This window comes from Martes martes (assembly GCF_963455335.1).
Source record: "Martes martes genome assembly, chromosome: 4".
NCBI lineage: Eukaryota > Metazoa > Chordata > Mammalia > Carnivora > Mustelidae > Martes > Martes martes.
This window is the reverse complement of record NC_137891.1, coordinates 182,514,039-182,539,817: the sequence shown is the minus strand read 5'-3', so window position 1 is coordinate 182,539,817 and position 25,779 is coordinate 182,514,039. Positions and strand designations below refer to the sequence as shown.

The 25,779-nt window shown below is 45.3% G+C and overlaps 1 protein-coding gene across 1 annotated transcript in view; it reads left to right on the top strand.

Moving 5' to 3' along the window:
* The window catches only part of VPS13D (vacuolar protein sorting 13 homolog D), a 254,821-nt gene that overhangs the window by 79,521 nt on the left and 149,521 nt on the right, over positions 1-25,779 (top strand). Inside the window, exons 33-44 of the mRNA XM_080800390.1 lie at positions 1,073-1,228; positions 2,424-2,634; positions 3,354-3,428; positions 6,100-6,306; positions 7,956-8,045; positions 10,833-10,973; positions 13,009-13,131; positions 15,530-15,604; positions 19,497-19,599; positions 20,454-20,606; positions 22,556-22,691; positions 23,813-23,860. Coding sequence (XP_080656516.1) covers positions 1,073-1,228; positions 2,424-2,634; positions 3,354-3,428; positions 6,100-6,306; positions 7,956-8,045; positions 10,833-10,973; positions 13,009-13,131; positions 15,530-15,604; positions 19,497-19,599; positions 20,454-20,606; positions 22,556-22,691; positions 23,813-23,860 — 1,518 coding nt within the window. The remainder of the gene's footprint in view (positions 1-1,072; positions 1,229-2,423; positions 2,635-3,353; positions 3,429-6,099; positions 6,307-7,955; positions 8,046-10,832; positions 10,974-13,008; positions 13,132-15,529; positions 15,605-19,496; positions 19,600-20,453; positions 20,607-22,555; positions 22,692-23,812; positions 23,861-25,779) is intronic.

The following is a 25,779-nucleotide window of genomic DNA, read 5'->3' as shown; positions in this document are numbered from 1 at the left end:
CAGCAGGGTTCCCCTTCCTCCACATGTTACTTTTAGCCATTCTGACAGGTGTGTGATAGTATCTCATTGAGGTTTTGATTTATATTTCCCTGATGATGAGTGATGTTGAGCATCTTTTCATGTCTTTTAGCCATCTGGATGTCTTCTTTGGAAAAATGTCTTTATATCCTCTGCCCATTTCTTAACTGGATTATTTGTTTTTTGGGGTATTGAGTTTGATAAGTTCGTCATAGATTTTGGTCTTCCGTACTGTTCTTGAAGTACAAAGATAATTCCGTCCTAGAATGGGAGTCTTCTCTCCCTTCTCTCTCTCCATAAATACGTTTATTGTTAAACTTTTTATTATGGGACTTTTCAAACATACACAAGTAAACAGATTACTCTAATGAGCCCCTATATAGCCTATCACCCAGCTTCAATAATTAATGTGTTTATTTTCAATTATGAAAGTAACAATTATATTACATCAAATTGAGGGAGGGGCAGAGAAAATTACTCATCCCTTTGTCTGGACTCTCTGTTGGCATTTTGATGTGTTTCTTTCCTTAAGGTCATGGTGTAATATTATTTTGATTGCACTGCTTGTCCACATAGCCCATGTTGTAACTATTTGCCTACTTTCCATGTGGTCTTTTTAATTATCTCTTTTAAATGATGATAAAAGGGTCCATTGAGTAAATGTGATATAACCTGGGCTGCTCTGAATTTTTTTTATTAACTATTAAATAATGGTTCAGTGATTTTTTTTTTTCTGTCTTTTGCATTATTTCCATAAGCTAGTTCCTAGAAAGATGTAGGATTATTGAATCAAAGGGTATGTGTGAGATTTTTGGACCTTTTGCCATGTGACAGTGAACTGCCTTTTATAAGTGGGGGAGGACCACTGACCACACTTTCGGCTGTGGGCAAGAATGCCGGCCCCCCCCCTTGACAATATATATTTCACCAGTTGTTATGGATCTTTTGATAACACGGGGTCGATTGCTACCGAGAAAGTGGGTTTTTTCCTGCTGATGCTTAGACTCTTCTAAATCAGACATTAATTCTTCCTACACTGCGTTTCATTCTCTAGGTGTTTTCATGCCGACTAGGGAATGAGCACGAGACGGCTCTTTCAATTGTTGATCCAGTTCAAATTCAAGTGGAGCTCGTGGGGAACTCTTCTTACCAGAATAGTTCGGGATTGATGGATGCATTCAATAGTGAAGATTTCCCACCGATCTTAGAGGTAATGATAAAAAATCTGTAGACACATCGATACACTCTCAAACACTGCCCTGTGCCTGAACGCGACGTATTTACCCAGCTCAACTCAACAATGTTTTTATCACTTTGGCAATTACAAAAGAAATATGACATTGTCTCTGTTCTAGAAAGTCTTTGAGTCTTGTGGAGAATAAAAGACCTGTTCATTATCTGGTATCACATTGAAGTTCTGTGAAAGTTGGCAGAACGCAGACCACAACAGAGGGAGGAGTGTGGATTGTGGGTGGAACCGAAGGTAGGGACAGGATGTCAGTAGACAGGGGAGGAGAATAGTCCACGTTAGGAAGTAGCTAGGTCGGGGGCGAAGGGGCCCAGCCAGCACAAGACAGAGGGAGGTCTCCCCAGAGCAAAGACGTGCATACAGGAGCATGGAGGATGATGCCCGGTCAAGGTGAAGCCGGGCAAAGAAGACAGAAGAATTTGGTGTTTTATTTCTTTGGCCGAGGAGGAACAGTTAATCCATTGGAACCATGGGAGATTGAAAGGGAGAGAAAAGCCCTGTTAGTTTTTTATCTTTGAAGACAAAATACGTAATCAACCAGGTGCCACCCCCAGACGTTCCAGCAGTTACCCCAGTTTTAAGTGGCCTTGTGCTGGTGTCTGCGTCGCTTACCGCTGGCCGCTGTATTGTTGATGTGGGAGGGAGGCTGGATGTGGGAAAATGCTAGTGTGACACTGGACTCATTTAAGGTTATGTTTGGAGAAAGAAGAGGTAATTTTTGTTGAGTGGTCAGTTGGTTTCAGGATTTAAAAAGATTAAATCAGTCAAAGCAAAATGGGTTCACAGAATGCTGCTGATCCCCCCCCCCACCCCCCGCCCATCCCTGCCCGAGCTGTTCTCTGATTCTCTGCTTTGATGATTAATCTCCTTGTAAGAAAATTGTCCAACTGAAATATTCGTTGCTGTGGTAGATTTCCTAGCCTTTTATTTTCTATTTGGTGCAGTTTTGTGAACATTTCAACCTCATAGCACAGACATCTTACCTTATGGCCCTTCATGCTTAATTTTAAGATCTTCCCAGTCTTCAAAATGAAAAATTAATGTGGTGTCTGTGGAACTTCTAGAACTTGAGTTGGGAGCGAGACATACATGTGAGAGGTGTGGGCGTAAAAGCAAATTCAACTTGAAAAAACTGCCGCCTTCTCAATTTTGTTAGATTCAGTTACAAGCCCTGGATATCCGACTCTCCTACAACGATGTTCAGCTGTTTCTTGCCATTGCAAAATCCATCCCAGAGCAAGCCAGTGCTGCAGCGCCGGATCCAGTGGCCCTGGAGACCAGCTCTGTTAGCAGTTCCCTTCCCGGCGGGACTCGGGCTGGAGAGGAGATGAGAGAAGGTTCGAGACACACCCTAGATCCTGTCTTGGGTAGGTGTTGAATTGTGAAACCCAACTCAGTCCGCCTAATAGCTCCCCTTCCGGTTAACTGTTCAGATTGTCTTTTGCACAATTAAATTGTTCGGAGTATAATTGTATGTCATTAAGTGTAATTATAAGTATGATGCTGTAATTTTTAAAAAATTTAAGAACAAATACAACACCCCAAACCGACTGCTGTAACCTACACTAGCTTTCCTTTCACCACTTCTTCCAGAGCTGTGTGAATAATGCCAGGGGTTAGTTTTAAACATTGAGTTTTCCTCCATTGTTGTGTGGATGATACTAAATTTCAGTTCTAAACCTTTATGAACACAATCAGTATAGGGAAAAGACTCTTAAGAATTTCAGGGTGCACTTTGGTAAGTCTCTAGGTCGGAGCCCATTTTTTTTTTTTTTTTAGATTTTATTTATTTGACACAGAGAGAGAGATCACAAGTAGGCAGAGAGGCAGGTACAGAGAGAAGGGGAAGCAGTCTCTGTGCTGAGCAGAGAGCCCAGTGCGGAGCTCTATCCCAGGACCCTGAGATCATGATATGAGCTGAAGGCAGAGGCTTAACCCACTGAGCCACCTGGGCGCGCCTGGAGCCCATTTTTGCCTAGAGAAACAGTGTTTTAGCCACCAGCTTCTGAATTTCTTTTTTCTTTAATTGGTGAGTGGACTCATTTCTCTAAAATTATTTATGAAAATCATATACTTTTTTTCCTAGAGTTACAGCTGGCTAGACTGCAGGAGCTGGGATTCAGCATGGATGATTGCCGCAAAGCCCTGTTCGTGTGCCAAGGTATTTGGACCAGGGTTTCCATTCTTCTTGTTCATTTTGATAATATGCTTGCTTCCTGTCCCATCCCCCCCATACACACAAGGTAACCGAGAGAGCTGGACTGTATTTTGACTCCCCTCCATGGTTTTCTGTGAGCTGAACATGATCTTGGACAGCAGCAGTATTTCATAGTGGATGAGAACTTGGGCTCTGGAGCCGATGCTTCTGGTCTGTACTGTGCTGCTGTTTTGATTACTTACTGGTGATTCGGACAAGTCTCTTAGCCTGTCTGTACCAGTGCTTCCTTATCTGGAAAAAGAGGATAGGAGGACTTCCCTTGGAGGTTCGGTGTAAACAGGCAGTGTCTCCAGAGCACCACGGGAAAGTGCCTGGCACACAGCATGTGCTCTGATGTTGGTAGCCAGTGCTGCTGGCAGTCGTGGTAATGGTGCTGATGCGGATAGTCAGGGCTGCTGAGCTCCCATGTGCCTCATCCTGGGTTTTCTTGTGGCATCTTCATAGCCCTTCGAGGTGGACATCACTGTCCCTGCTTCAGGTAAGGAAACTGGCTCAGATACGTAAACTGGTCTGAGGTCACCTGTTAGTGGGGGCTAAGATGCACGGAAAGCCAAGCCTGCCTGTGTTCTTTCTACTGCAGCTGAATCCCTTCCCACCTTCCTCTGTGTTGCCATTTTTCTTAAAACAGGAAGGTAAAGCAAAAGCTGCATTTTTTTCTCGTCTGTGCTTATATGTACGTTTCTCTACTTCTTTTTTTTTTTAAGATTTTTTTTAATTTTTTTTATTTAAAAAAAAATTTTTTTTTAAGATTTTATTTATTTATTTGACACAGAGAGAGATCACAAGTAGGCAGAGAGGCAGGCAGAGAGAGAGAGAGAGAGAGAGGGAAGCAGGCTCCCCGCCGAGCAGAGAGCCCGATATGGGGCTCGATCCCAGGACCCTGAGGTCATGACCTGAGCTGAAGGCAGAGGCCCAACCCACTGAGCCAGCCAGGCGCCCCTTTTTTTTAAGATTTTTAAAAAATGTTATTTATTTGACAGACAGAGATCACAAGTAGGCAGAGAAGAAGGCAAAGAGAAAAGGGGAAACAGGCTCCCTGCCGAGTAGAGAGCCCGACGTGGGGCTCGATCCCAGGACCCTGAGATCACGACCTAAGCTTAAGGCAGAGGCTTTAACCCACTGAGCCACCCAGGTGCCCTGATATATTTTATTTTTATTTTTATTTTTTAATATAATTTTATTTTTTCGGTGTTCCAAGATTCATTGTTTATGCTGTACCCAGCGCTCCATGCCATATGCGCGCCCTCTTTGATACCCACCACCAGGCTCACCTAATGATACATTTTAATTTAACTCTTCTTTGTTTTTCATTCTTTAAATATTGTACACAGTTCTGTAATAAATATTTTTTTGGTATGAACTTCAGTCTGTATCTTTTAGTACTTCCTTATAGGGAGACCTTGTAGAATAAATACTGGATCAAAGGGTGTAACTATGTTTTTCAGACTTTTTATTCCATTTGACAAATCTTTTTCTAAAACGTTGTACCAGGCCGAACTCCAGCCAATTCGGTGTGAAAATGCTGGTCTTACAGCACAGTTGTTCACAATAACTATTACTTTTTTCCTTCTGAAAAAAAAGGAAGGCAGATCTAGTTATCTTGCATTCCTTTGCTTTGTTTTCACCTAGACGTCACTGTTCGTTAAATTAACTTAATGCCCCCAAGTGTTTACATTTTCTATTTTTCTTCTTTAACACAACATTTCTTTTTAATTTCTAAGAGCGTTTTTGATTTTTATTAATTTTTATTTCTTTAGTAGCTAAGGTATTATTCCTTCCATCACAAAAACGATAACAGCAACTACTATCAGTAGAACCTTTGATACGTGCCAGGCTCTGCTCAGAGGAGAACTTTACATGGACTTGTCTGGTTCCTCCTTGTGGCAGCCCTGTGAGTATGTGCTGTTGGGCACAGACACCAAGTAACTTGCCCAAGATCCAGCGTCTTCTAGGTCCTGGAATCAGAAGCCAGGCCACCTTCTAGAGCACATGCCCTTAACCAGTTACCCCTGCGCCGTGTATTGGCTTCTAGTCATTTTTGGATACGGGGTTGCATTGATTTCCTTTCCTTTATAGCTTTAGCGATCTGGCAGTGTTGGGGATGGGAGTGGCTGGTATTTTAACAGTGATATTACACACATGCCCTTCTCATTGCTCTTTGTTCTCAAGGAATTACTGATTGGTGGAGAAGACAAGGTCATTTGAGAACAGTCACAAAGTAGCACATCAGTACAGGCAAAACTACACAGTGAAGATTACATACTTCCCTACTGAGTGACATCTAGAATTTGGGTCCTGTCTTTTCCTCTCCTCTCTTCTCCTCCGATAGATGTCATAGTAGAGGAGGGATGGCTCCTGGAGGCATTTTGAACCAGATCATGAAGGGTGGTGGACTTGAGTGGAAGGTGTGCGAGGGGGCTGCGTTCTATTTGCCTAGAGATAGAATTCCTATGCTAGTTTTTTTTTTTCTTCTTTTCTAAGTCTGAGAGTAGGTACATCTGGGGAGCAGGATTCTCTTGGGCTGTCCAGTAGGTCCCTAAAAACGGTTCCTCAATGAGCTGCTCGAGTTGCTGTGCAAGCTGGCTGAACTGATGGCCTTTAAATTTTCTTGAAGGCCAGCTGAAAAAGGCGGCAAGTTGGTTGTTTAAGAATGCCGAGCCTCTGAAGTCTCTCTCCGTGGCTTCGAGTGGCCGCGAGAGCCAGGGGCCCGTGGCGGCGCGGCTGATCTCCGGGGTGGAGGTGAAAGCCGAGAGCGTGTGCATCTGCTTCATCGACGACTGCATGGATTGTGACGTCCCTCTGGCTGAGCTCACCTTTTCCCGTGAGTGCTTTCCTGACGTTCAGGCTCATCTTGAAGATTTGCCGTCATTGCCGAGTTATTTGGGGCCCGTCGTGTGTGCGAGTGTGTGTGTGTGTGTGTGTGTGTGTGTGTGATATTCATGCTCCCCACTTAACAGTATGGGTGAAATTCAGATAATGGTTTTACATCTGTTTTTCATTATTTATATTTTAAAGAGATATGTATTTATTTGCCATATGTGGCCTTCAGCCTCTAGTTTGGGAATAATAGACATTGTCATTGATGAAATTTCTGTTCTATTAACAGCTCTAGCTAAATAATTCCTGATGTCTCCATTTTGTTTATCTTTTTATGTATGTAAAGCCTGCAGTGAGCCCTGTTATTGGAGGCACTTAAAAGATAAGCTCAGAAAATGCTCTGCCCTGTGTATGTTTGAAAAGAAAGCACACGGAGTCTTACCAGAAAGTTCATCTCACAGTGTCCCCCATAGGGCGCTGAGAGCTGTCCTTCAGTAGCAGCAGGGGACGAGGGGACAAGGACCTCCTCCTTGACCGTGTCATCACAGGCAGTGTTAGATGGGGCTTCGGTGGAGAGTCCATGAAAACCTCACCACTGGGTTTACTTTCAATTTTCTGCTGTTTTGACCTTGCCAGCATCTTTTTCCTTCAAGGAAAATTCCAACTAGCGATTGAGTTGGACCTTTTGTACACGGGAGAGGCTTCCTTTTCCCTGTGCTCCAAGGCCCTACAAGGGCCACATGACTGAGAGTGATAGCTGGGATTCTGATGGAGTATCTTTTCTGCAGGGAATAATTACTTCTTATTTTTCTGTGGTAATCTTAAAATTTTGAGCTAATCTTTGTCAGGACATAACTGCTCTTACCAGTCTGCCTTCTGATTTTTAGGTATTCAGGACGAAGTAGGTTTTTTATGTTCCTGCAGACTTGAGATACACAGAGATACCTGGGTGCTGGGGGTGGGCAGGGACAGGAAGGAGGCAGAGGAAGCCTTTGCCTAAGCCACAACATTGCAAGGGGTGACAGAAACTCAGGAATTAGGACAAATAACATTTAAAAAAAAAAGATTTTATTTATTTGATAGAGAGACAGTGAGAGAGAGACTATAAGCAGGGGAGTGGGCAGAGGGAGAAGCAGGTTTCCCCCGAGCAGGGAGCCCGATGCAGTGCTCGATCCCAGGACCCTGGGAGCATGACCTGAGCCGAAGACAGACGCTTAAGGACTGAGCCACCCAGGCTCCCTGACAAATAACGTTTTCACACAGTGTTAAAAAAAAAAATCAGGGGCGCCTGGGTGGCTCAGTGGGTTAAGCCTCTGTCTTCAGCTCAGGTTGTGATCTCAGGGTCTTGGGATCGAGCCCCACATTGGACTCTCTGCTCAGCAGGGAGCCTGCTTCCCTTCCTCTCTCTGCCTGCTGCTCTGCCTACTTGTGATCTCTGTCAGAAAAATAAATAAAATCTTTAAAACGAAAAATCAGAATTTATACAGGAAGCCCATGATGAACAAAATATCAAGATTTCGCGCGCTTTCCTATGAGGTCATCGGTATCAGCTCGGTTTAATGTCCATCCATCTCTGCACTGAAACTTCGTCTGAGAAGGTTCGCTCTGGTTGCTCTTGCCCCACGACTGCTGTAAGGTGTGCTTTCTTTGCAGGTGTGACCTTCCTGCAGCAGGCACGAGCTAGCCCCGAAGGCTACGCCCACTTCACCCTCTCCGGAGATTATTACAACCGCGCCCTGTCAGGTCAGTCCCTGCGCATGTGTGATCGTGGGGCTTAAAACCCACACTTCAGTATGTGCCTGAGCCTATTTCTACCTAAATTTTGCCTGAGGGAAAGGGGGCAGGGCCGAGTAGGGAAAGGTGAAACACAGGAGACTAACTAGGCACACAAGATCGAGATTTTTCTTCTTTCTGACATATCTGATACATTGCAACTGAGTTATATACAAAGAAGTTTTTCTAGTTAATTCTATTTGAGGCTGGAGTTTGGCTCCTTCTAGAACAGGGAATGGCTCAGGAGCGAAGGATCATTTGTCTGGCCCTGATGGAAGCTAGATTTCAAGGGAGATTTCTGCCCGCAAGCATTTTACACTGCAAGCATCCTTCCTTCTTGCTGGACCTTTTCCATTAGAGGCACCCTGAGTCCGGGATCGTGTATAATGTGCCGCAAAACACAGCTGATCAGAGCAGGCAGTCCTTCTGGAGACATAGAACCTGGGTAATACTGCAGAGCGTTTTTAGGTTTCTTTCCTTCGGCTGGGAGGATCAAGGTAAGGGCCCATATACACGGACATTCAGGAAGTGGGGGAAACCAGGGCTGAGCAGTTTGAGTGTGAAGTTCTCTGCCGTAAGGGAGTGCTTAGTAGGTGTGGGCAGAGTAGAGCTGCACAGCCCAGGGCTTCGGCCTCAGAGTGCCCGCTCCCTCTGATTTCGTCGAGACAGAAGCATCATTAATTGTGCTGCTGCTGCAGATGGTTCTAGAGCAAGTGCGGCAATTCCTTTTGTACGTTAGTTGGCGTTTTTCTCTCCTTGTTCTGGATTCACTTTCTAAGAGTGCTAGCACTCTGATTTCCCAGCTGTTCAGCAAGTTTAACTTTAGAATATTGATCTGAGTCTTACTAGGTGAGAGAGCCTCTCATGGGGGCGTATGGAAGCCATTTTTCTGAGATTCATGTATTTTCCCAGAGCAAATCTTGCTTACTTTTACAGTTATGTGAACAGTCAGGTCACTAAGTGCTGAACGGTGCGAGGAAACGAATGAACCTACTCGATGCTATATATTGGATTGGATTCCTCTTGGCCAATCACCTGATCTGTGGCTGATGGAGTATAGCTCGAAAACTGTTAAAAATGAGCTGTCTTGGGATGCCTGGGTGGCTCAGCTGGTTAAGCGTCTGCCTTCAGCTCAGGTCATGGTCCCAGGGTCTTGGGATCAAGTCCCGCGTCCGTCCGGCTCCCTGCTCATTGAGGAGCCTGCTTCTCCCTCTGCCTGCCGCTCCCCCTGCTTGTGCTTGCTCGCTCTTTCTGTCTCTCTGACAGGTAAATAAATAAAATCTTTAAAAAAAAGAACTGTCCTGAAATGTTGAATCTTTTTTTTTTTTTTAAAGATTTTATTTATTTCTTTGAGAGAGCGAGAGAGAGTACAAGCAGGGGAGTAGCACAGGGGGAGGGAGAAGCAGGCTCCCAGCTAAACCAGTAGCCTGATGCAGGGCTCAATCCCAGGATTCCTAGATCATAAGCTGAGCCACAGGCAGACGCTTAACCAACTGAGCCACCCAGGTGCCCTGAAAAGTTGAGTCTTTAAAACCACAGAGAGGTACCATTTTTCTCATCCAGCAGCCTGACAAAAATTAAGTGTGATGCTGCTGTGAGCCACAGAACTCTAACTTCTTGCCATTAGAATTATAAGTTGGTGCAACCACTTTAGAAAACACTCTGACGTGTAGCAAGGTTGAGTATGAGCGTTAGACTTCTTCTAGGTCTGTACCCCAGAGGCTCTCTGGCCCATGCGTGCTCGGAGACAAGCAGGAGACTGCTCGTGGTGGTGGTCCTCCTCATAGCTATAAAGTGTGGCCTCGAGGGAATGTTTCACAGCAGTAGAACAAATTAGATTGCAGTGTAGCCATACGTGGATTACGGTTCACTGGGGAAAGTAACTGCGCCGCAGCTATGTAGCAGGGTCATGAGTGAAGCAGAGAGGCACGCTGTCGGGCAGAAACAGAAACTTGCAGAAGAACACGTATGGCCAGATTCCATTTATGTAAAGATCCCTAGTAGGACAAACTCACCAGTACGTTTTGAAGAAATACATGCGTGTGTGTTGAAACTATGAGGGGAGAGCAAGGAAGTGATGAAAGCTGCAAGCTGATGTTTACCTGGGGTCGGGTGGGAGGGGCTGGTGGGAAGGGGGCTGACATGGGACCATGGCACTCGGAGCCTTCCAAGGAGTGTATAGTTTTCTATTTCTTAAGCTGAAGAGTGGCTGCATGGGGCTTATGGTAATTTTGTTCTTTAAACCGTACATAGACATTTTCATACCTTTTGTACTAGTGACATTTTAAGATTAGAAATTTGAAAAACTTAAGTTAATGAATATCCAGTTATGCTGTACTTACTTATCCAACCAATGAATTTGTGATGTAAGCGGGAGAATCCAGTTTAAGGGTTACTTCAGCCGCCGACAGTACTTTTCTGTCCTGAGTCCGAGACTCCTTTCTCCATCTTGAGTGGATCAAAAGCAGGTCGAGCCTGCTCTTTAAGAAAGAGGGCACATATCCTCTGTGCCCTTCTCCCTCCCACCTCTGGAAGAGCGTGTGGGGCCCGTATGTGTCCTTCCACTCACGTCCTCTAGACAGCACAGATGTCGGTAGGGTGACCTATCGCTGAAGATGGTGCTTTCACTGCGAAAGCACATTGGAAATAGAAAGCTGTTAAGCTACGGTTTGTCTTTGCTGAGCATTTGTGAACAGTGTTCCCCCGTAAGCTCTCGCTATCTGCTGAACAGATGTCTTATTTCCTGTGTTCTTTTAGGCTGGGAGCCATTTATTGAGCCATGGCCATGCTCCGTATCCTGGCAACAACAGGCAGCTAGTCGTCTCCATCCTCCTCGACTGAAGCTGGAAGCCAAGGCCAAACCCCGTTTGGATATCAACATCACCTCTGTGCTAATTGGTGAGGAGAAAGTTGTCCCTAGAAGATCGGTACCTTTCTGTACATAAGTCACTTGTCCAGAAGGCTGTTAATCCTGGGTTGGCAAATACCTAGGCCCACACTGGACACCACTTACTCACCGTGGCTGCTTTCCTGATAAACTCGAACATGGCCTCATGGTTCTTTCCAACCCATTGCTCCAGAGCTGGGGTCCCATATTAATGCTTTCAGTGATCAAGCAAGAGCTCAGACTGTTTGGGAAACAGAACACTCTCTCTGTTCAGGATGAACTCTCTCCCTGATGATGCTTGGTCACAGGTTTTTCTTAAATGTCCTAGGAGTGAGTTTAGATTCACTTCTTTCAGGCTACGCACACACAGAATAATTCTTAGAAGGTACAGTTTTGACCTGGTCTTTATAGTAGGATAAGTTGCCTGTCCTGTGTCCCATCAAGTTATCATGTTGACCTGACTCTGAAAATCACTGGGCTGAAGGGTTGCCAAGCTAGCAGTGCGTGTCCTGACCGTTTCTTTGAAAACAATGAAATGTGTGTTCCCTGATTCCATGTGGTGAGTTGGAACCACTCGATGCTTGTGCTTACGTCGTCTAAGAGAAGAGTAATGTCACATACAATCAGGTATTGCCTGCCTTTGCCATGAGAACCCACACTTACTGTTTGAGTTAGTGATCTACATGACCTGATTTTTGGTACTACTGTAGTTATCCGAGTGATAACACTACTGCACATCTGGACTTTCTTCATTGTATGTGGTCAAGGCTCGTAGGCTATCTATTGGCTTACTCCATGTCAGAATAAGATGAAGAGATTGTACAGTGAAATGAGACCATAAGTTTATTGATCCCCAAATTTTAAAACCACTGTCTTACATGATCAGATTTCATTCATTAAATTTGCCTGGATAATTGATCTCATGATCCTTCTGTACTGTATTATTTTGATCCTATATTATTTCCTATATCATGTATTCATCTGGAAGTTTAGATAAAGTTGAGAATAGCGTTTTAGAAAGCTACAGTAAAGAACTTACTTTGAGCAAGAGAATTTTGTTGCTACTTCTCATGAGCATGAGACACCAGAATGTCTTCCAAAAGGCATTCTTGTCTCTAGTAAAGCTGTTGTTGTTTTCTTTTTTCTTTTCACCTCTAATTCCTTATTCCTAATACTGTGCTGAAACCCAGAAGTATTACTGTGACCTCTTAGTATTGAAATTAATCTTACATATAGCTAACTATTGGAACTGAAAACCAAAAGCCAATAGTTTTTGTTCTAAAAAATATCATACCTTAATTAGTAGAAAAGGCCCATCCAGGGGTGGTACATCATAATTATTTTGTTAACCTGCCCTTCCCCTTATATTTCTCCTCTCAAAACCATAAAACCATTCCTGAAGATCGTCAGCTAGATTTCAGCCTCCTGAGATGGGTGGTTTATTTTTTGTTTTTTTTTAAAAAGCCTCCTCACTGGTTTTTCTGTCTTCAAACCCTGTCCCTTAGCATGGCATAGCATACTCTTCACAAGCTAATTCTCTCTTCTAGGCTGCTTTGCTATGTTGGGCCAGAGTCACAGCAAAGTATTCGGTGTTTCCTAAAGTACTGTGTACTCTCATGTCTTTGAAATCTTTGCGTATGCTGTTCCCTTGGCCTGGAATGTCCCCTCACTCCTAACCCCATTAGTAGGGGTCCCCACATCTCTTAAGGTCCAAAGGTCCCCACATCTCTTAAGATTCCCGTGGATCTTGGTGTGTACTGTCCCACTTCTGCCAAAGCAGGATAAATCTTCCCCTATCCTGTGCTCCTGTAGCATTTCATTTATGTCTTTGTTTTAGCTCTTTCCACATTATAGTTTTACGGTGATTGATTTCTTCCAGTGGAGCATGAGTTCTCCAGGGCACAGACTTTCTGAGAACCCAGCATAGCGCCTAGTATGCAGTTAGGCATTCAACAAAAGCTTGTTTTGCTAAACAGAAGTTAATTTGACTTGAACCCTCAATCTTTTCTATTTCCATACTTAATATCTTTGGGGAATTCTTTCTAGACCAGTATGTAAGTACCAAGGAATCGTGGATGGCAGATTACTGTAAACAGGACAAGGAAATGGATTCAACCACATCAGAAGACTGGATGGGCTCTTCAGTGGATCCTCCATGCTTTGGACAAAGTAAGATTTTTCTCTACAAATGTGTGAGTAAATAAATCACTGTCGACCAACACAGCCATGTTCCTTCGAGAAATCCAAATAGAATCATCATTTTCTGTGAACAAACCTATAGGAAATTCTGACTATCTTCTGTAGTTCTGTTTTAATCTTTGCAGGAGACATTTTTCTGGCACAAAATACTGAACCTTTAATATGGGCTGTAATTCCACCTTTGTGGGAGAGAAAAGATCTGCGACGTAAAATTTTCTAAATTCTGGCAACATTGTATATGAGCTGGTACGCCTGAAACATATCAAGATCAGCCACTGGCCAGTGTGTTTAACTTGGCAAAACTTTCCAGTTGATTTGGACTTTTTGACTGGATTTTAAAATCTGTCTTTTCAGTTTTCTAAATCTAGAGGTACAGAGTTTGGATATATTCTTGAAGGGAGGGCAGGCAGGATCCCATATGGAAGAAATTGTTAAACAAGAGGGCTCCGTATTGTTCATAAAGTAGAAAAGAATTGAATACCCAGCCTTTTGAAGAATGAGCAGTCCGTTTGTTCTCTGTTAACGATGTTTTCTTTCCTTATTTAATGCCTCACCATGGAGCTCTGATTGCCTTAGAGCTGGGAGATTGTGGCGGCCAACCGCGTGGTCCTCAGTTGTTCCACAAGCCATTGTCCTCCAAATGCAACTCAGCCCTTACTCTTTCAGTGCGGTTTCTTTGGGGAGTCCTGGCTGGACTTCACATGGCTCATGAATGCTTAAATATTCCATCTGGTCTGCAAACATGTCACGGGAAGATGGATTTTCTTAGTTGGTGAAGTATTTGAACTGGTTCGTCTCTCCTCAGGGTATAGAAGTAGACTCTCTATCTGCCTTGTACTTCTGGAAGGAGGGACAAGGAAGTGTCAGCTATGTTTGCTCTGTGTATTCCCAGGTTGTTGCTTTTGAGTCTCAAGGTCATTGCTTAGGAGCTGGGCTGTTCGGATATCATCAGCCTCAATTCTGGCTCCTCCGCTAACCTCCCCAATTTGTGTGTTGAAAGAATGGAACAGTCTACCCAGAAGACTCTAAATGATCTTCGTAATATGTAATGTGTCCTGGAGAGTATGTTTTGGAAATTATTATTCCTGCAAGGGGATCTTAAATCCAGACTCAGTGTAAACACGAGGATGGCCTAATCTTCAGGGTTCCGATGAAGGATTTTCTTTTGTCTCCACCCCTCCACCTTTTTAAAAAAACGTTTTCTCTTTTTTCTTTGTAGCTACTGAACTGCCTTATCTGTGTTCAATGCCAGTGCGAAATTGAAGCTGGATTTTTATTTACTGACAGATTTTTATGGTTACTTAGGCTTGCAGAAGGAAATCTTTTTAGTTAGACAAGAAGTGAATATAACTGAATTTCCAAACCTCTTTTCCTATTGGACGTTCCTGGGCGGCAGCACCTGTGGCAGATGGGATCATATTCTTTTAACAGGTCTACTAAATTAATTGTGGGGAGTTTGTCTTCAAAGTCAGTGGACGTGAACCTTCTTGAACTGATCACATCTTTCAGGTCCTCCTATCACATGAACATTTAGTTACATTCCCCCCCCCCCAAATTTGTGCATTTCATTCAGGCCAGCTTCAAAATGAGCCCTTGAAATAGAGATTCTTAAAATGAAATTCAGCCTAAGGGAGCTGCTGATTTCTCACTGTTCCTTTAGCAGGGGAAAGAAAACAGTGGCCTCATTTTTGACATCATTGTTGGCTTTGTCCAGGAAGGGCCAAGATTCTGCAGGTCGACCTGGATGGCATGGCCCCTTGTGGAGTTTGTTAGTTTGCTATTCAAAGGACACGTGATGGAAATACCAATCGTAAACGTTCTAAAAACTTCCATGTTTAATTTATAATATAAGTAATACTAAGTAATAATATAAGGTAACGCCTTGATGGAGACTGTTTTGGAACGCAGATTAACTCCCTTGAAATTTCGGGACCCCTGGGGGATTAGCACTCTCCTGGTGCTGCCTTTCCAAATTGGAATGGAGTGACTGCCGCCCCTGTCTGTGCCGACCGGTCTTGGTAGCTTTTCCATTGCCATTTAAGAGCGTACACGCCTTAAGTGAAAAAGCCTCAAAAGACTTGTCATTCCATTAAAGAGAATGTGGACGGTGTTTTCCTTCCCCTGTGGAGAAAAACAGAAGCACGGTACTGTACCACATCCCCCACAGTAAAAGCCGAGCATAAAAACGTCTCGCTCCCTTTGTCAAGTACTTCGTAGGGCTCAGCAGTCACTGAAGGGAATGATCCCGGAATTGCATGATGCTTGCTACTTTTGTAATGTACTCTCTCTGTGCTTATGTTTTGGAAGTGAGTCTTCTTATTCACTGTATATATCCTGACCCTCTAACTTTGTCTCTCCTGTCTACCAGGCCTCCCCCTTGTCTACCTTAGAACTAGGAGTACAGCCAGTCTGACTAACCTAGAGCACCAGATCTATGCTAGAGGTACAGTATAGCCAAGCGAGGGCTTGTTTTATTTTGCTATTTGAAGAACTGCCTTGTCCATCAATTTCCTGTGAACGGGAGCCGGATGGGATACCCCGGGTGTGAGCACAAGGAGCACTTCCAGCTGAGGACCAGAGGGCTCCTTATGTCAGGAACGGGCGACGTGCCGTGTCTTCCGTCCACCCTGACCCTCGGTGGAGGTGGAATCAACCCGTCGGCGTCTGGGGCAGAGATCCCCAGCGTCTGCGGTGATTTCTGTCTCATTTGGAAAAGCGAGGAAATGGAGTGAAGCTGCCCTCCGTCAGGCAGCGCCGCATGTCTTTGTTGATAGCATCCTCGGTGGGCACCGAGGGCAGTGCAGGGGCGCCATGGAGTAGAGGCTGTCGTGATCAGGAACCGAGCCAAGGAAAAATTTCCCAGGAAATGGTTGCTCCGGCACAGACCTTGATTTTTTTTTTTTTTTTTAAGATTTTATTTATTTATTTGACAGAGTGAGATCACAAGTAGGCAGAGAGGCAGGCAGAGAGAGAGGGGGAAGCAGGCTCCCTGCCGAGCAGAGAGCCCGATATGGGGCTCGATCCCAGGACCCTGAGATCATGACCTGAGCCGAAGGCAGAGGCTTAACCCGCTGAGCCACCCAGGCGCCCCCAGACCTTGATTTCTTTAGCTATAAATTGAAGTGCTTCAGAGATAGAAAATAAAATGCTTTATTTCTGTCTCTGACCCTTTAGCTTTCCTTAAGAATTTGACTAATAAGTAAATATGATCGGAAACACCAAAAGCTTCCAGGAATGGGAATCCCACGATGTTCTTTCCTTTAGTTGTTGGCAGGAGTATGATTTAATCGGTGTGATTTATGTCTGTGCTTGGCCAACACCAGGTCTTGCCAGGGTCATGATATATTTTGTAAAAAAGACCGTGTGAGCGTCCTCTACCGGGAGTTCAGACCAGCGGTGTTCATGCACGGGGGCCATACAGGGGTTTTCCCTGCGAGGTTTTGCCTAGACGGGTGTGTGTGTGGCGGGGGGGTGGCTCACAAAGGAAGCCCGTGATTGAATCTTCATTTATTAATCAGTTTAGATGCTCGGCTTTTCTACATCTCTTATTTAATCTTTCAGGCTAAGCAGCCTGGGCGCCTTAGCTGGTGAGGAAGATGAAGTCATTTGCCTTCATGCATATGACCAGCTGGTAGCGGGCCTGGGACTTGAATCTGTTTCTTTTTTTTAAAGATTTTATTTATTTATTTGACAGAGAGACAGATCACAAGTAGGCAGAGAGGCAGGCAGAGAGAGAGAGGGAAGCAGGCTCCCTGCTAGAGCAGAGAGCTTGATGCGGGACTTGATCCCAAGACCCTGGGATCATGACCCGAGCCGAAGGCAGAGGCTTTAACCCACTGAGCCACCCAGGCGCCCCTTGAATCTATTTCTTATGATTTACAAACCACGTCCTTTCTGATAGACTGGACGCTTCTATGGTGTGAAAACCTACCCTGTTTATAAGGGCCACATTGCTCTGTGAGACAAGTCCAGCAGGCAAGAAATTTCCTTAGCCACGTGAAGCCTAGGTTGGACGTGAGGAGACTTAGGTCCTCTGGGCCTATGACAGAACGAGGTCTGGTCACTAGGGGCAGACTTTCTGGGGCCCCCAGGGACTGCCGCTCCCTGAATGGGCTTGAGAACGTTGTTCACTGGTGCTGTGCCAAAGACAAGGATGCGGTTGATTTGGACCCTGGTGCGGGAGATGTCGGGTCTGTCCCCCGGTGTCAGGTTGGGCTTTGTGGGCATTTCTTGTTGTTTATTCTCAGCGAGGCCAGCTGCTGAAGTCTGTGCTGTTGTGTGTAATTGACACAGGGAGCTTGGGGACCTGAGCAGTGTGCCTGCCCTGACTGCTTCGTTCCAGAGCGACATGCTTGGGACTGTCTTTGTACGGACTCCTAGCACTTTTCTTCTGTATGACGGTGTGATCAAAGCCATTTGCCACCTGCTCTTTTTTAATCTAATTTGCAAATGGAAACTTCCAGTCTGGCTCACAGTGGGGTATGAAAGCACATCTGGCTTCTTTGCCTCCTGGGTCCTTTATCTGCTGTAATAAAGCAGCTCTCTCGTGCACGCCTGGAGACGGAGGTGCCTTTCAAGGTGGCACAGTAAGTGCTGTTTACCCTGCAGACAGCTCTTAAATCTTTTACTCCCCCTCTGCTCCTGTCACCAGCCTCACAGCTACTCCTTAATTTTGTACTTGATGTCATTTTTTTTTTTTAAAGCCAACCTTGTGAACTAAGTGAGGCCATTGGCATGGGAAATGCATGTCTTCTAGGTGATGATCTAGGAGATATTCTAGGAGATTATCATCGGAAGTATGTAGGGTGTTTGTAAAGGCTAACCATAGAACTGGAGGGACACGCTGCAAACTATTTGTTTATTTTATTGGATTACTGTGTCTTAGACTCCCTTGAGCCACTGTCCTTACCAAAACAGAACCTGCCTTAGCTTAAATTGCTTGTTTTTGTAACATTTATAGTACTAGCTTCTGAAAACTTCAGAAGACACAAAGGGGAAGAAAAGAAATTGATTACTTTTTAAAAGGCAGTAGCAATTAGTGACTTTTATGGTCCTGGCCCAGGCCTTATTCTAGCAGAGGGAGAAGGCAGGGTCGTTGTAGTTTACCTTCTCGTTTGGCTGGCAGGAAACATGTGGACCTGTAAGGTGCATTTAATTTTGCTCTAGTGTTCTCAGTGGGCAGCCGCGGTCACCTCGAGGTGTCATTTTCCGCAGCCGCAGACCATGTGGGTCCTGGTCTTTCTAAGGCTGTCTTTGTGCTTTAGAGCTGGACGCGCCGGAAGATTGGGCCATGACCTGTTCTGTCGGTAGAGCCCGCACAGTGTGAGCACATGGCTGCTGCCTTTGTGGTTCTTGCCGCCTCCTCCCACTTTGTCTCAGTGTGACCCACGACGCACAGACCCACCGACTGGTAGAGGAGGCTCAGGCCCTTGGCTTTCCTCTCGGCTTGCCCGTGCCCCTCCAGGTCAGACCGCGCGGCAGGGCAGTAGTGTCCGCAGAAGGATCTCAGGGCAGCCTGAGTGCTGGAAAGCCATTTCTGGCCACAGGGACTCTCCCTTCTCTCTTTTCTTAAGAGAGTTTATAGTCAGGCCTCTGGAATTTGGGTACTTACGGTTTTGGATTGATCGGTGTTTCTTTCCAGTTTCCCTGCTTAGAAGCTGTTTTGTGAAAAGAAACCATACTTTAGGCTCCTTGTGCGGTCTTCCCGTGGCCTGCCTCCCAGCAGACGGTAATGGTGTCGATGTGAAAAAATGAGCTGAAGGTTTCATTTAAAAACGTTTGTGTATTTCTGATCTTCCAGGGAGGGCGAAAATAACTATTAGTTTAAGAGAATAGAAGAGAATGTTTTTATTTTGTTACAAGATGCATAGTATGACAAGTGTAGCTTTCGTAGAAAGGGGATCTTTATTAAAGGGCAGGCATTTTGGACAAAGTTGGAATAGGTTTGTGCGCTGTATCTTGCTACAGTTCGGGTCACTCGTGGAGAATATATTCCTTGGGACTTGTGGGGATCCAGTTTTCTCTTGATTCTAGCCCGGTTAGGGCCTGGTACCTTCTCCTCAGTTAAGGCCCCCAAGAGTTGTGGGAGGATTGGGGACTGGGAGTCGTCCCACATCATGGCCAGTTTTGGGGGGGGACCGTCCCCACATAGCAGGCGGCAGAGGGCACGGAGATCCCTTGTGTCTCATCGCATACCGATGGTGGCTCTGTGTCTGTGGCTGCCACCGTCATCCCCTTTGCATGAGAGACGGGACACCATGTGCAGGTCCGGGGAGGGTCTCTGCTGTGCAGATGGGGGCCTGTGCTAACAGCCTTCCTCTCTTTGCCCGCAGCAGAGGTGAAGACCCCCAAGCGCCGGCAGCCGTTTGTCCCTTTTGCTCTGAGGAACCACACAGGCTGCACTCTATGGTTTGCCACCCTGACCACCACGCCCACCAGGTAAGGCCCCCAGAGTGTCCCCTGAGCCGTCTCTGCCACCAGGGGCTCCTCAGCACCAGCCCAGCAGCACAAGGTGGGCCCCTTCTGGAAGCCCTTAGGATTGTATTGGAATCAACAACTTGGTGTCTGGCTGAGATTTATGATGGGGTGGAATCTATAGCTGGAGAACTAGGTCCCGAGTCTGAAATATCCACATTCTGATCCCAACCCTGGTACACGTTATGTTTAAGGAAAAAGTCAAGCGAATGAAGGATGCGTGTAAGAAGTGGGAAGGAGAAGCCATCCCGCCTTTTCTCTTCGGTCCCCACCCCCTTTTAAAAGAAGCTGAATGTGGTTATTAAACCAGACACCCTGCATTTTTCTTCCAAGATGGCTTTAAAAACACCTCCCACATCCCCCTCACCGAGAATTATCTTCCAAACCTCAAACAGTTCACCCCAGATGGAAGTGAGTGGAGCTTGGAGAACAAGGGGGAATTTACCTGGGCTGAGGATGTTCTCTACCAGCTTCCTGCCTGTGTAGACCTTGGCTCTCCCCTCCAAACGCATGCTGATCTTTCCAGTTTAGGGAACGAGATGCGTGAAATAAATAACAGAACTGGCCAATTCGAAGCCACCTTTCTCCTGCCATCCCTAGTTAGGGTAAAGTGGTGATCGATTTCAGCTGTTTCCAAAGCTTCACTGACACTGCGATTGTCACAAAGATAACGGCAGTCCCTGACCTTGTAGGTCATCCCGGTAGCCAGGCTCTCTGGGGATTGAGTTCCAGGAGGGTTTCTGCCCCCAGCCCCGAGCTCTGGGTGAGACGGAGTTAAGCGAGGACGGCCGTGCTGGTATTGTCTGATTTGTTTCCAGGGCTGCGCTGTCTCACAGCGGGAGTCCAGGGCTCGTTCCAGAAGGCAATGGTACATTTCTTGATGATGCTCACAATGTCAGTGAATGGCGGGAAGTCCTCACGGGGGAGGAGATTCCCTTTGAATTTGAAGCAAGAGGAAAGCTTAGACACAGGTAAAGTGTGGTTCATTCTTTTCCTCTCCCCAAAATATATGGTATAGATCTCTGCGTCACAAAAGATTATCCCTAGTGTTTTGCCTTTTCATGTGCCTTTATTAATGATTTTAATGTTTCATTTTTAAAAGGTATTTCGAAAACCAAGGTTTCCTTTCTCTATCTTGGAAATATACTTCTTTCCATTAATTATCCCTCTGTTTGACATGAGAGTTGATGGCCCGTGTGTTGCCGATAATATGATTGAGGCAAAGGCAGGTGACAACACTCAGGTTCATTGTTACGTTAGTTCCAGGTGCACAACATAGCAATTCAGCAACTCTCCATTATCCTGTGCTTGCCACGAGTGTGACTGCCATCTGTCACCGTGCGGCACTATTACCGTGCCCCCGCCTGTATTTCCTGGACTGTACCCTTTTCTCCTCGTGACTTGTTCTTCCCATAGCCAGAATGACATGCTCTTCTTAAAAGGTTATCAAAGCACGTTGATTTCGGTTTTTAAGATCCGTGTGTGCCACATAGCGCTTTCAGCAGGCAGGTGGTTTCAGGAAGCAGGGCCAGGAATGATAAGAAATTCTGATTCTGAGGATAACACTGACTCATCGAGGGAGACTGCCGGCCCGTGCACTGTTGGAACAGCCAGCCAAAGGATTGCAAAAAACATGAAAGAAGGTTCTGTCTCGTTACTGAGAGGTCATAAAATGGCCTTTTATTTGCAAACATGTTTAAGAGGAATCCAGTGGACAGTGAATAGGTTAAGATTTTAGCATCTGAGCCTCATATCCATTGTCAAGCCGAGCTGAAACTGAAGCACTCAGCCTCAGCCTTCTGCGCTCTTGGGTTTTCATGGCACTTGAAGTCTTTGTGTGCAAACCTGCTCCCAAGGGAAACAGTTCTTCCTTGTGCACGGCCTGTACCAGCACACGTTATTCTCTTGGGGCTGGCATTCCGGACTTGGAAAGATCGAGTTTATAAAACCACCGTGCCGGGCACAGGTACCTGGAAGCCGTGGTAGAATTTCCAGGGACGAGTGGCGAGCATGTTCTTGTTCCACAAAGTTCCTGGAGAAGCTAATTATAGAACCGTTGGCTGTATTTCTTCACCAGCACTGCCTCCCTTGTGTCAGAAGGGGTTTGACCTCTTTGTCATTTCCGTTTCAGCGGACATGTCTAGTAACCCATTTCAAGTCCCACTGTTCTGCTTGAATTCATCAAAATAAATGCCTCCTCTGGCTTTTCCCTCTTTGGCACACTGTACCCCATTCCCTGCCTCCCTCCCCCTTTCCTGTCAGCCTCAAATCCAGTTCCCCGTTTCAGGCTTCTGGCTTGAATTAGGCGAAATCTAAAATAGAATTAAATGTGCAATTTCCTCCTGTGCCTCCTGTTCTGCCCACTGCCTTCTGCCCCAGTTTCAGCCGGGCACTTTAGCCCTGAAACTCCAAGGGCTCCGTCTCTCATAACCTGTCTGTAGTCTTGCAGGACTGAAGCCAAACAATGGAATGTGGTTCTGAGAGAAGTAGGATATTCAGCAAGGGAACCAAGAAAAAATTTGTCATTTTATGCATTTCTGAGAGTGTGGTTTTATGATGAAATTGCTGGTACAACAGTTTTACTAGCCCACTGGAATGGTTCTAGCTGACGTCATGATTTTATAGAGGTGGGGGTGGGTGGGGAAAGGACCTGGGCTTATGCACAGGATTTGCAAAGTTTGTACTCAGGGAGGGTAAATGCCACTCTCGCTCAGGCTTTACAGATCTCGCGCGTTTGTTTTAAGTATAACACCCAGTTAAAATATTCTCCTGATTTTTCTTGCATTAGGTAACCACCAAAAGGCTTAGCCAACTGAGTTTTTATGTAGTTATATAGTAAATCAGATTTGACTCTTTGCTTCTACTTTCCTTCCCTTTTTAAGATCGTGCTTAACTTCCTTTCCCATGTTCTGCCTGATAGGCACACTCATGACCTCCGGATTCATCAGCTGCAAGTGAGGGTAAATGGCTGGGAACAAGTGAGCCCCGTGTCTGTGGACAAAGTTGGGACATTTTTCCGCTACGCAGCACCGGATAAGAATTCATCTTCCTCTACGGTGTGTGGCTGTCGAATGGGGGTTTAGTGGCACGATTGTGCCCTGGCCACATGCCCTTAATGCCAGATGGTCAGACGCTTAAGCCTGTAACCTCGTTCTAGTGAGCTTTTCTGGTTCCTCGTTTCCCCAGCTCTAGGAAGAAGACATAAGATAATTTGGGGTCAGTCATAGGTATTCGTAGTCGATATGTAGATAAGCCACCGATGGTTAATTTCAGTAGAAAAAACAAGATCAGAGTTACCGTGAACACATACTCCCTCACCTCTGCAGACCCATCTCATACTCGGTTGGCCCAACTGGCAGTTGACTAATCTGCCGAACGTGCATTGGCTCTGTTTCTGCATATTGTTATGTTTCCTTTTTTACAGGATCTTCTTTACGTTTCTTGTAACCCTGTTCCTTGATCCTTCTGTCTCCGTGTCTCCAAATTCTCCTTTCTGGCATCAAGACCGATGTCCACTCTTAGTCATTTTCTGATCACACATCCTTTCACATGCCCTCCCCCTAATGGCACCCTACCCAGCGGTGTTAGGGGTTGGAGGGCCGGCCTGGGGAGTGACGCCGGCGGCCTCCTTCTCAAGAACGTGCAGGTGGACGCTGGCATCCTGGCTGGTGTGGCCGCCGCCGGTGCTCTTGCCCAGCGCTCAGTCCTACTTTGTAGACCTGCATTCCTCTCTGGGGAGCCAGGGACGAGTGGGGAAAGTGCAGATTTGCAGGGACCGTCATAGCTTTCCTTTTTCTGCCTTTATTCATGAAAAATACTGGAGAACACTGTTCCTTCCACTTCTCCTGTGCCCGAAGTTTCTTAAAAAAGGAAACTTTCTAGATTACATTCCTACCTAAATTTATATCCAGTCATGAAAGGATTAATTCCCCCAAGGAAACCTTTCTGTTGTATTGATGTGTCCTGGAGAAATTCTGTGTATGTGGAATGGTTGAAAAATAAGTATTACTTTTCCCATACCCTCTAAGATAAGATGTTTTCTCTTCCTGGCAGACCATGCTTTGCTAAGAGAGTTTATAAATCCCACCCTTTCAAGCAGATTACATTGTCATTGAATTTAATGATGCCTGTAATCTTAGGTCTGTGCTGACTCTCTGACCTCTGGACTCTTTCCTAGATTGGCAGCCCAAGCAGCAGAACGAATATTATTCACCCCCAGGTTTATGTGAGTATGGTTTTCCTGTGTCCTTGTGTTTACTGACTATATATATACTGCGTTTGAACCGTCCATAGACCTCCTGGTGATCACAGCACTGTGTCACCTGCATGTGATTAGAATTCATCTTTGTCCTTTCCTATTAACGATTACCTTCCTTTGATAAGAACTTTCAAGGAAATGCTTCCACTAACTTGGTATGTTAGACTGAGTGTTGCAGGGGAGGAGGAGGAGATGCAAATGTGTGGCCCAAGGTTCCCGTCTCCTCTTCCCTTTTTCTCTTTTCAAGAGAGAGAGAGGGTGTGTGTGCATGTGTGGGTGGGGGGCACGGAGTGGAGAGGGGTAAAAGGAGAGGGAGAGAGAGAGAATCTTAAGCAGGCTTCACACCCAACGTGGAGCCCAGTGCGGGGCTCAATTTCACAACTCTGAGATCAAGACCTGAGCCAAAACCGAGTTGGATGCTTAACCGAAAAAGCCACCCAGGTGCCCCCCTTTCTCTTTCTTTGTTAAAATATAAATTAATCCTGTATGGCTGGCTATATGCATTTCCTAGGTTTTGGTCCCAAGGTCATGAAAGTAAATTAGAACGAAAAACAGTAAGATTTTTTTTTTTCCATTTGGCTTTTGAAACACCATTGGAAGTTGATATTAAAAAACTGTCTTCAGGTTTTTGCTCATAATTTCTTCTCTCTGGTGGTAGTGAGTTCTGAAACGTGAGATTTTAGGTAAGCTTGGAGGCAGGAGCAGCAAAGTTTAAAACCATCATTCTTGGGCCTTGGCTCTGTTGGGCTTTACCAGGCTAGGTCAGTGGGAGCTTTGCTGATGGGTGTGCCCTGGATTGTGTCCCTCTAGAAACCCTCCAGAAAACGACAGTTTGTCTTTGCCTTGGGATTTCCTGGAAGACTTGGTTCAAAACATGGAACTCTTCATTTTACTGTGCGTTAGGATTGGTTTCCATGTACTGTTTGTTTTAATAAGAAAGTTGGTAGTATGAATGCTTGGATGCGACGTCATTGGTTTCTCCAATAAAAACAGTATTGTCAGTAAGTTCTGGACACTCATTCAAAGAATGATGGTTGCAGAAACCTTCTCTTTGGTGTACCTGATGTGGGGTTTGATACTTTTAAAAAAAAAACATTCCCTGGCACTTGGTAGTAGAATGAAACGTGTGTCAACAGTGTAAACGAACATGTGGAAACGAAGTGGTAGCTGCAACCCAAGACCAAAAATAAGTGATTTCCCCCCACCCTGTTGAGTCTCAGAGCCTCAGTGTCCTGTTTGTGAAAAAGTGATTGCTGAACGGAGCCGTAAAAGTTGTGAGGAAGAGCAGTTTGATTTTAAAGTCCTTTGAAAAACAAATGTTGCCTTTTTACAGGCATGTCACCGAATCATGTATGGGCCTAGAGTATAATTTTCATGACATTTTAGGGGGGAAAACTAATTACTGTTCCTGTGAAAGGCATGCCAGTACAGACAACTCTTTCCTACACACTCTCTGGGTTTTACAAAGACAAGTTCTAACCTCAAAAGACTTCTTTCTGTTTTTCTGTGTGTGTTGGGCTGTATCCAGCCCATTGTTAGTGTTCAAGGAACGTTTCTCACTTGAATGGTAATCTGGGAGAAAAATACCACGGAAGGTAAATCATTTCATGTTTTGCAAAGTCTCACCCCAGTGTTCCTGAACGTTTAGCTGCTTTGGATGATCTCTATTCCCCTCCAGTAGAGTTGAAAACAAGCCTTGTTCATAGTTTCCATATAAGGGCTGATGTGTAGGAACCCAAGGGCATTGGGTGAATGAAGGGTAATTTCCAGCAGACAGTTTCTTATCAAATTGCAGGAAGTTTGGAAGATTTAATAGGTTATTATGGGTCTTAGTTTCTTTATAATGTGTCTAGAGGCCTAGGACTGATTTTTCTTTGTGACACATT